Source organism: Carlito syrichta, unplaced genomic scaffold (genome assembly GCF_000164805.1).
Source record: "Carlito syrichta isolate Samal-C Ts95f unplaced genomic scaffold, Tarsius_syrichta-2.0.1 Scaffold312132, whole genome shotgun sequence".
Classification (NCBI taxonomy): Eukaryota; Metazoa; Chordata; class Mammalia; order Primates; family Tarsiidae; genus Carlito; species Carlito syrichta.
Genome location: NW_007256228.1, coordinates 40,315 through 51,863, shown reverse-complemented (window position 1 = coordinate 51,863; position 11,549 = coordinate 40,315). Strand labels below are relative to the sequence as shown.

The 11,549-nt window shown below is 38.8% G+C and overlaps 1 protein-coding gene across 1 annotated transcript in view; it reads left to right on the top strand.

Moving 5' to 3' along the window:
• The first annotated feature begins 1,118 nt into the window (after positions 1 to 1,118).
• The window catches only part of LOC103272111 (histone acetyltransferase type B catalytic subunit), a 43,422-nt gene continuing 32,991 nt past the window's right edge, over positions 1,119 to 11,549 (top strand). The window contains exons 1-2 of the mRNA XM_008069594.2: positions 1,119 to 1,195; positions 4,096 to 4,200. Of these exons, the coding sequence (XP_008067785.1) occupies positions 1,189 to 1,195; positions 4,096 to 4,200 (112 nt within the window). The 5' untranslated portion in view covers positions 1,119 to 1,188. The remainder of the gene's footprint in view (positions 1,196 to 4,095; positions 4,201 to 11,549) is intronic.

Genomic DNA, 11,549 nt, shown 5'->3' with positions numbered 1-11,549 from the left:
GAGCGTGTGTTAATTCTAGACTATCATCCCAAGGGTCCATTTTAGCTTTAGTATGTATCTATTTCAAAATATTTGTTGAGACGGACAACACGGTGGGAATATTTGTGGATACCTAAATAGTGGTTTATCCTCTGGGAGAAAGTTTCATCAGGTACTAAATACTAACAAGGCCTATGACCAAAATCATGTAGCCACTAGGACTTGAGATATGCAAGGCTAAATTAGGGCATTTGAGGTGTTTATTAGGTCAAGAGTTCAGTGTGCTAAATGGTTGCTTAGTAACCTTAAGAGTGAAAGCAGAGTACCTAAATATTATAAAGCGTTAAAACCATGAAAGAAGGGAAAAGGATGTTAAAATTTACAGCAAAGCCGGCGCGGTGACTCAAGTCTGTAATCCCAGCACTTTGGGAGGTTGAGGTGAGAGGATTGCCTGAGTCCAGGAGTTCGAGACCAGCCTGGGCAACTTGGCGAGCCCTCGCCTCTACAATAAATCAAAAAAAAAAAAAAAAAAAAAGAGCCGGGCGTGGTGGTGCATGTCTGTAGTTCCAGCTACTTGGAAGGCTGAGGCAGGATTTCCAGAGCCCAAGAGGTTGAAGCTGTGGTGGCCATGAGCGTGTCACTGCACTCCAGCTTGAGCGATAGAGTGAGACTCCGACAAAAAAAAAAAAAAAAAAAATTTACAGCAGAAATATAAACAAATGAGGAAAATATGGAGCGAAAATTTCTCCCACTAGTAAAATTCAACTCCTATATTTAACCCAGGTAAAACCAGGGCTCAGGTGTTTGGGGGAAAGCTTTTCAACCAGTCTTCAAAACATCTTGGGGAGGGGTATAAAAACAGGTTTAGAGGGTCTGTATTGTTCAAACCAATCCCAGGGGAACTCTCCTCGCGCCCGAGAATAGCTCAACACGGAAAATCCTATTTCCGGCCTCCTTCTCCACTTCAGGCCTGCAAAGTGGCTGACGGCACTCGCGGCGGCTAGGCAACCGTCCACGCATACTTCGCAGCGCGAGCCCCGCCTCTTGTGGAGCTTCCGCGACAGCGCGCCTCGGAACTTCTCCTCTCATTGGCTGGCGTCACAGTAGGGGTGGGCGGGGGAAAATGTGTCAGACTGTGAGGTCACTTCCGGCCCGGGAGCGCGCGGGTTGATTCGTCCTTCCTCAACCGCGGGTGCTCGCTGCTCGGAAATGGCGGGTAAGTTCCCGGGAAAAGTTTACCAAGGGGAGGAGGCGGGCAGATTTGAGAGAGAACGCCGAAACGGTAGTGACAGTGCCCACCTGGAACTTTTGGGCTCCAGCATGGGTTCTAGAATGCCTCTTTGGACAGGAAGCGCGGAACTCTCAGCCCAGCTCCCTGTCGGCCGCGGTCCGCGCCCCCGCCCCCAACTGCTCAGGGTTCTGCGTCCTCTGCAAACCGCCTGGCCCCTGCGGAGGGCCGAAGAGACCGGAGGAAAGGGTCACGATTGGGCTCGTAAAGTGCACATGCCCAGTGGTCTGTTTGTTTTCCCTTTCCTTTGGCCCACTGCTGCCTCAGCTTTACTACATCGGGTCCTGTTCCCGCCAGCTGATTTTAATGCTCCGATCCTTCTCCAGGTCTTCGTCCACTTGCCACTAGTCAACTTCAGAGCTACCTTGTTGCTGCCTTGCGCTTCACTTGGGCTCCCACTTGAATCTTCGCTGACTTCGTAATCGTCTCCTTAATCTCTCACACATTAGTATTGCTACGGTCGTATTTAGATGTCCTTTGAGAAAGACATCGTCTCTACACTCCTCCTTTATCACTCTTCTCTTTTAGAGTAGGACCACTGTAATACAGTTCTCTTGTGTTCGTTCAACTCTGCTCTCTCTCTTATTGAGTCCCTTCACTTTACTACATTTAGTAACTTATAATTACTATTACTTCCTACGTACATTAAGGCTGTTTTGGTGTACAGTTTTTTGTTTTCTACTCACGTATCTTTTGAAATGATGGGAAGTTTCTGTTTCTTTTATCATCTTTACACAGAGCCTTCGTAATAGTCTCGCTAGACGTTAAACATTCCATTTTTATGGATATGAAGACAAGCTATAGCGTGGGCTCTACAGATGTTTAAGGAAGAACTGTTCTACCAGATAGAGACTGTAGGATCTTGTATTGGTACCACAAAAGAGGGGAACATAAGTACTGTATAGGGTTTACATGTTCTAAGAATTACTTCTAAATTCGAATCTTGGCTCCATCGCTTAGTAGTTGGGTGTCCTTCAACTAAACTTCTTTCTAAGCATGAGTTTTTGAATGTGAAATCGAGTTGATATAATACCTAGTTATAGAATGTGGCGATTAAGCTAATATAGATCACACGTTAAATTGTGTTGCTTAGGTTATACATAAATACCTTGAAGTGCGTTCTGCAATCTCTGTTTTATAGATTAGTGTCACAGAGGTAATGTGCATAGAAGTAGTAAGTAATGGTAAAGCCTGGATTTGAGTTTAGGAATTCTCACTCCAAACTATTAATCTATATTTTTTCAAGTCTTTCCGGTTTTCTGTGTATGTGTATTTTAGCCACTGATTGAAGATTATAGCATGTCATTGTACCCCCTTTTACTCTTTTTGTAAAAGAAAAGTAAATTGTGCCCTCTGTGACTTTTTTTCGGTCAGGAGATTTGTTTCTTTACCTGAAAGTTTCTCTTGATAGTGATTGCTTCCAGAGTTAAGTATTTATGTATTTTTACTTGTAGTAAAAATATTTGATTGTGACAGTAGCTCATATTTTATGGCTTTAGCCACACATAATACAAAATCTTTTTTAATATAGTGAATTTTTTCTTTGTACGGCTGTCCCTTTTCTTCTTATACCAGGAGTAACCATGATTACCAGATATTTGTGTGTCATTCTTAAGGTAATCCATGCATTATCAGTTTTTTATCTGAAGTACTAGGTAAAATTTGTCCAATATTATAAATGAAATGCTGTTACAGTGATCAAAGGACATTCTCATTTTGCTTCTTACTTCTGATGATGAAGCATTGGCATTCTTTAGCATTACATTTCTTTTTTTTGGCTGGAGTGCAGTGGCAAGCTCATGGCTACCGCTGCCTCGACTTGCTGGGCTCAGGCAATCCTTCTGCCTCAGCTTTCCAAGTAGCTGGAACCACAGGCACGCACTACCACGCCCAGCTAGTTTTTTGATTTATTGTAGAGATGAGGTCTCGCCAGGTTGCCCAGGCTGATCTCAAACTCTGGGCTCAGGCAGTCCTCTCACCTCAGCCTCCCAAAGTGCTGGGATTATAGGCGTGAGCCACCGCGCCCGGCCTACATTTCTTTTTTAAAAGGCTGCTTAAGTATAAATCCTAGCAGGTAATTTGTATTTGTATTAAATGTTCAGAAATGTCAGTAGTCTATGCTATCATGTTAATTTTCAGGCTTATTCATTTATGTTAAGCAAGCCTAATTCATAAGCCTCTATTTCAAAAATGATTTATTTTTCTGTTATTAGTGAGGCATTCATACTTCATACATCCATACTTAGTACTTAAGAGTATGTGATAGGAAGAGCACAGTGGCTCAAGCCTGTAATCCCAACACTTTGGGAGGCCAGTGAGAGGATTGCCTGAGCCCATGGGTTCAAGAACAACCCGGGCAACTTGACGAGAACTCGTCTCTACTATAAATAATAAAAAAAAAAAAATTAGCCGGGTGTGGTAGCGCACACCTGTAGTTCCGGAGAATGTGAAATCGAGTTGATATAATACCTAGTTATAGAATGTTGCGATTAAGCTTATATATATCACACGTTAAATTGTGTTGCTTAGGTTATACACTTTTAAATTGTGTAGAGTGAGGCCTAAGGATCGCCGGAACCCAGCAGATCAATGCTGGAGTGGCTGTGAGCGTGCAACTGCATTCCGGTCTGGGCAACGGAGTGCGACTCCAACTCAAAACAAAACAAAACCAAAAAAAGAGTATGTGATAAATGACCTGTACTTTTATGATTTATTAGCATGTTTTAAATCTTACCCGTATCCTACTTTTAATAAAAACCTTATTTATAGGCTTGACTACTTAAATCGCCTCCAACTAAATAAACCTTTTGAAAACCTTTTTTTCTTAGGATTTGGTGCTATGGAGAAATTTTTGGTAGAATATAAGAGTGCAGTGGAGAAGAAACTGGCAGAGTACAAATGTAACACCAACACAGCAATTGAACTGAAATTAGGTATGGATACCATTTTTAAGTGATATTATGTATGTACTGTGTGTATATGTAATCTTTTAAAATTTGAAGTAGAATTTTAAATAACAGTAGTTGTTTATGTAAATGTATTTTTTTGCATTTATTGAACACATTCAGACTTTTTTCAGTGTTGATTTATATCATGGAGTGGGTAGTTTAAGTGGTGGCAGAGTTTTATATACAAGAAAGATAGTGTGGCAAAAAGTGACAGGTATGTGTAGTTTCAGCTCCTAAGAATATGTACCGTTATGTTTTTACCTACAGAAATAATAGACAAGAACAAGCATTGGTGAGGGTGTTGAAAAAAAACTCTCATATATTGCTGGTGGGAATGTAAAGTGATGTAACTACTTGGGAAGACAATTGGGTAATGTCTTAATAAGTTAAACATAAATTAACTACATGGCCCAGCAGTTCTACTGTTATGTCCACAGGAAAATTAGTACATGAATGTTCATGGGAGAATTAGTCACAATGGTAAGAAAAAAATAGAAAAAAACTCATATCAACTAGTAAATAGATAAACAAAATATATCTGTATATGGTACTATTTGACAATAAAAAGGAATGAAATTCTAATACTTGTTACAATGTATTAGAACCTCAAAACATTATGCTAAGTGAAAGAAATGAGACAAAAACATTACAAAAAACCCATCACCTATTGTATAATTGCATTTGTATGAAATGTTCAGAAAACACAAATTCATAGAGATAGAAAATAGATTAGTGGTGGCCTTGGGCTGGAAGTAGGAACAGAGAATAACTGGAAATGGGCACGAGGCTTCTTTTTTGAATGATGGAAATGTTTTAAAATTAGATTGTGGCACAGCCCTAAACTTACTACAATTATACACTTAAAACAATAATATACGCTCATGATTTCTGGTTTCATTATTTTCCATGCCTAGTTTCCTTATCTGTAAAATGAAGTAACTACTACATCATAGTGGTTAAATATGGGGTTAAAAACCAGTAGAGTGCTTAAACAACTTGACATATTTGAAATACTCAATGGGGCCAGGCATGGTGATGCACGCTTATAGTCCTAGCTTCTTGGGAGACTGAGGCAAGAGGTTTCCTGAAGCCCAGAAGGTTAAAGTGAGCTATGATCATACTACTGCATTCCAATCTAGGCAACAGAGTGAGATCCTGCCTCAAAAAAAAAAAAAAAGTAAAGAAAATACTCAATAAATGCTAGCTGCTGTTATTGTTGAAAACAATGCAAATTAACAAATACAAAGAAGGTGACAAGCATGCTAACATTCCTCTGACTACAAGGATAATACTTGTGCATATATTAATTTGTTCTTCTAAATCTAAGATCCTGTTGTACAGGCTGTTTTGTTATTTAGCTTAACAACGTCTATAGATCTACCTCCTTTTAAATTATGTAATACAATATGAAATGTATTATAACTTAGGTATTTCTTCTTGGGGGATTTTTGGGTTGCTTCTCCACTTTTGCTATTAACTCATTCGTGATCACTGATGTGAATTTATGTCATTCCAAATTCTGTTCCTGGTTGCCACTGAAGTGAATTCATGTCATTCCAAATTCTGTTCCTGATTGCTGCTGACATGGATTTATGTCTTTTCAAATTCTGTTTCTGAATGCTGCAACATTGTCATATGTATATGTCATTATATTTTTCTTGAAAATGAATAGGCAAGGAGAAAGTTAATTGAGCGAATTATCTGATATCGACTGCACAATGTTGTTATCGATTTACATAGTTGATAAAAATTGCAAGTTGGTCGTTTTGTTGCAATTAGTGCTGTATACTGCTTGTATTTTGATATTACAGAGCTTTCATACTTTAATGTTAAAAATAATTTGTCATAATTATGGAAAGTGAAGAAATATATGCTGATAAGATTTCCGAGGTCGAAGGTGAATCCAATAAACTTATTAGTGACAGTGAGACAGATAGTGATGTAATTATGTAATGTAAATGAAGACATATAATGCAGATAATCTATCACAGTGAATCTAGTACTGGTGAGAATGAATCAGACATTGAGTGGACAAAATATGATCCAAAAAGAAACTTAGAAGCATTTATTAGTAATCCAGGTGTCAAGGTATTTCCAAATGATCCTCAAAGTATAAGTGAAGTTGTCAGACTATTGGAGATGATTTCTAGAAACGATTGCAACTGAAACTAACAGGTATTATGATAAAAAATACCACAGATATAAATGTCTGAAGAAATAAAAAAAGTGGAGCAATAATACAGTGTCTGAGATGAAAAAATTTCTAGCATTAAATATTTTGATGAGACAAATGAAGAAAACTACAATACATGATTATTGGTCAACACGTTCATCAATTGCAACACCTTTCTTTTAAAAAATAATGACATGAAATAGATTCCTGCAAATTTTGTGGGTTGTGCATTTTTTTCAATAATGCAGTCAAATCCAAGCAGATTATGCAAAATTGAACCTATGATACATTTTGTTTTAAATAAATTCAACACCATGTTCAAACCTGAACAAGAACTTTCCTTGGATGAATCTGTGATACCTCATCATGGAAGACTGTCTTTTCGGATTTATAATCTGAATAAAAATACAAAGTATGGAGTGCAAGTCAGAGTGGTGTCTCAGGCAGATACTGGATATGTTTGCAAGTTTCAGCTCTATTGTGAAAAAGATGACAACAATTTAGAGAAGACCATTTCACTTATGCTTAGTGACAGAAATTTATGGCAATCAACTTCAGATTTATTTTATTTTATTTTCACCTGCTCTCGGTATTAGGAAAGTGAAAAATTTGCTGGTTGCAAATGTGTTGAGAATAATTCTGTAGACTGAGTGCAGCGGCTCATGCCTGTAATCCTAGCGTGTTGGGAAGTCGATGTGGGAGGAATGCTTGAGGCCAGGAGTTCGAGACCAACTTGGGCAACATAGTGACACCTCAACCTCTACAAAAAAAAATTTAGCTAAGTTTTGTGGTGTGTGCTTGTAGTCCTAGCTGCTTGGAAGGCTGAAGCAGGAGGATCTCCTAATTCTACAATAAATATCCATATATATATCTTTATTTACTTTTGTGAGTGTTTGCTAGAATGTATTACCAGAAATTGAGATACTAGGCCAGAGTTTTTCAACTTCAGCACTATTGACATTTTGGGTTAGATAATCTTTGTTGTAGGGGGCTAGTCTATGCACTGTATGATGTTAAGCAGCATATCCCTAGTGTCTACTCGCTAGATGCCAGTAATACCATCTTTAAGTTTTGACAACCAAAAATGTCTTCAGACACTGCCAAACATTTCCTGGGGATGGTAGGTAAAGTTGCCCCTGTTTGAGAACCGCTGTGTATTAAAGATCCCTCTGAAACATATTGTACTTAGGTAGTTATTGCCAAATTGCCCTTCAAAAAAGTACCCATACTTTCACTAACTTTTTTTTTTTTTTTGAGTTGGAGTCTCACTCTGTCGCCCAGACTGGAGTGCAGTTGCACGCTCCCGGCCACCGCAGCCTTGACCTGCTGGGCTCCGGCGATCCTTCCGCCTCAGCCTTCCAAGTAGCTGGAACTACAGGCGTACACTACCACACCCGGCTAATTTTTGATTTATTGTAGAGATGAGGTCTCGCCAAGTTGCCCAGGCGGGTCTCGAACCCGTGGGCTCAGGCAATCCACTCACCTCAGCCTCCCAAGGCGCGGGATTACAGGCTGAGCCACTGACCCCTGCTAGCTTTTTTCTATTTTTTTTTTTTGAGTTGGAGTCTCACTCTGTCACCCAGACTGAAGTGTAGTAGCATGCTCCTGGCCACCACACCCTCGACCTGCTGGGCTCCCGCGATCCTTCCGCTTCAGCCTTCCAAGTAGCTGGAACTACAGGTGTGCGCCACCACACCCGGCTATTTTTTTATTTATTGTAGAGATGAGGTTTTACCAAATTGCCCAGGTGGGTCTCGAACCTGCGGGTTTAGGCAATCCACTGTCTCAGCCTCCCAAAGTGCTGGGATTACAGGCTGAGCCACTGAGCCCAGCCGCTTTTTTATTTTTCCTTAAGTGAGAGTCTCACTCTGTTGCCCAGGCTGGAGTGCAGTGAAGCACTCACAGCTAACTGCAGCCTTGATCTCCTGGGCTCAAAAGACGATCCTTCACCTCAACCTCCAAGTAGCTGGGACTACAGGCATATGCCATCACACCTGGCTGATGTTTTTTCTTTTGTAAAGATGAGTTCTTGCTATGTTGCCCTGGCTGGTCTCAAACTACTAGGCTCAAGCAATCCTCTTGCTTTGGCCTCCGAAAGTACTGGGATTACAGATGTGAGCCAACCGTACCTGGCCAGCTTTGTTTTCTTTTTCAGCTAGTTTGTTATTGGGATATAAAAACACTATTGGTTTTTATATGCTGATTTTGTATCCTGCAACTTTACTTAATTTGTGAAGTGGATCTAAGAGTTTTTAAGAGTTTTTTAATTATATAATATATCATCTGCAAAGAGGGACAATTTGACTTTCTCTTTAATAAATTATATGCCTTTTATTTCTTTCTTTTTTTTTTTTTTGAGTTGGAGTCTCACTCTGTCGCCCAGACTGGAGTGCAGTGGCCGCTCCCGGCCACCGCAGCCTCGACCTGCTGGGCTCAGGCGATCCTTCTGCCTCAGCCTTCCAAGTAGCCGGAATTACAGGCATGCGCTATCAGGCCTAGCTGATTTTTTGATTTATTGTAGAGATGAGGTCTCGCTGTCCAGGCGGGTCTCGAACTCGCGGGCTCAGGCAGTCCACTCCCCTCAGCCTCCCAAAGGCATTGGATTATAGGCTGAGCACCAAGCCCGGCTTATTTCTTTTTTTTTACCTGATTGCTGTGACTAGGACTTTCAGCACTATGTTGAATAGGAGTGAAATAGGTGAAAATGAGTATCCTTGTCTAGTTCTGCTTCTTAGAGGAAAGGCTTTCACCCTTTTCCCATTCAATATGATGTTATCTATGAGTTTGTAATAAGTGGCCTTTATTATGTTGAAGTATGGTCTTTCTATGCCTAGTTTCTTGAGAGTTTTTTTTTATCATGAAGGGATGTTGACTTTTATCAAATGCTTTTTCTGCATCTGTTGAGATGATCATATGGTTTTTGCCCTTCATTCTGTTTATGTGATGTATTATGTTTATTAATTTGCCTATGTTGAACCATCCTTGAGTCCCTGGGATATATCCCACTTGATACATGGTGTATTATTATTATTTTTTTTAATGTATTGTTAGATTGAGTTTGGTAGTATTTTGCTGAGAATTTTTACATGTATGTTCATCAAAGATATTGTCCTGTAGTTTTCTTTTTTTCTAGTGTCTTTGTCTGGTATTGGTATCAGAGTAGTACTGGTCTTATAGTATAAGATAGGGAGAATTCCCTTCTCTTTTATTTTTCAGAATAATGTGAGGAGAATTGGTGTTAGTTCTGCTTTATATGTTTGGTAGAATTTGGCAGTGAATTCCTCTGGTCTTGGGCTTTTCTTTGATGGGAGACTTTTTATTACTAATTCAGTCTCATTACTCATTACTGGTCTTTCTATTTCTTCCTGATTCAATCTTAGTAGGTTATATGTATCCAGGAATTTGTTCATTTCCTCTAGGTTTTCCAGTTTGTTAGTGTATAGTTGTTCATAACAGTCTCTGATGATCTTTGTATTTCTGTGGTTTCAGTTGTATGGCTCATTTTTCATTTCTGATTTTATTTGGGTCTTCTCTCTTTTTCTGGTTGTGTAGCTAATTGATTTTATTTTTTTCAAAAACAACTTTTGTATTTTGCTGATCTTCTGTATTTTTTTCAGTCTCTATTTTGTTTAGTTCTGCTCTGTATTATTTCTTTCTACTAATTTTAAATTTGGTTTGTTCTACCAAGCGAAATGGGGACCAAAGGGAGTCCCAAACTTTAACTGTATGATTACTTGTATACCTAATCCTGAATTGTACCTCACATCTTTAAAATTTAAAAAGTAAGCAAACAAAATAAATTTTAGTTTGTTCTTGCTTTTCTTGTTTCTTGAGATGCACTGTTAGATTATTTATTTGAAATCTTTCTACTTTTTGATATAGGCATTTATTGCTATAAACCTCTCTCTTAGTTCCCATAGGCTTTGGTATGTTGTGTTTTGACTTTCATTTCTTTCAAGAAATTTTATTTCCTTTTTTTGGTGGCGGGGGGATTCTTCAGCTAACACAGCAGAAGAGATAATTTATTGTATACTTGTTACACTTTACCACAACTCGACAAAGAACTAGTCCAGAATGTCACATGACCAGGGAAAAGGATCAGCAAGGACTGTTTTGGTATGATCAAGGTAGGTCTCTCAGAAGTGGCTGCAATCATATGGTAATGATATTCTAGATCCATTGAGAGACAAGTAAGATATATAGCCTGCAGTCCAACAACTTGTATCAGCGTCTGCTGCAGCCTCTGGTATTCCATGTTGTGCTTCGGCAGCTTCCATGGGTGCACAAGTTAGCTGTTTACTTGCACATCTGCCTCATTTTTCTTTTTGTGTTCTTCAGGTTTCACCTTTGCTGCTTCTACTTGGTTCTCATGGCATGGAGGTTTCTAAGACGATGGCATTAAATCTTCTCAATTTCTTCATTGACCCAATGGTTGTTTAGGAGCATGTTGTTTAATTTCTGTGTATTTGTAGAGTTTCCAAAGTTCCTCTTGTTATTGATTTGCAGTTTTATTCCAAGTGATCTGAGAAGATACTTGATATGATTTTGATTCTTAAAAAAATTTGTTGAAACTTGTTTTGTATCCCAACATGTGGTCTGTTCTGGAGAATGATCCATGTGCTGATGAGAAAAATGTGTGTTCTGCAGCTGTTGGATGTTCTTTAAATGTCTGTTAGGTCCATTTGGTCTAAAGTGCAGTATAAATCCAGTGTTTCTTTGTTGATTTTTTTTATCTCAATGACATGTCTAATGCTGAAGGTGGAGTGTTGAAATCCCCATCTATTATCTTATTAGAGTTTATTTGTCCCTTTAAATCTAATAATATTTGTTGTATATATCTGGGTACTCTGGTAGTAAAGTGCATATATATTTAGAACTGTGATGTCCTCTTGCTGAATTGACTTGTTTTTCATTATATAATGACCTTTGTCTCTTTTTACTGTTTTTGACTTAAAATATATTTTATCTGACATAAATATAGCGACTCCTGCTTTCTTTTGGTTTCTATTTGTGTGGAATACCTTTTTCTATCTTTTTACTTTCATTCTATATGTGTCTTTGCTGGAAATGAGTTTCTTGTGGGCTGCATATAGTTGGACCTTTTCCCCCCTCATTTAGCCATTCTGTGTGTGTGTGTGTGTGTGTGTGTGTGTGTGTGTGT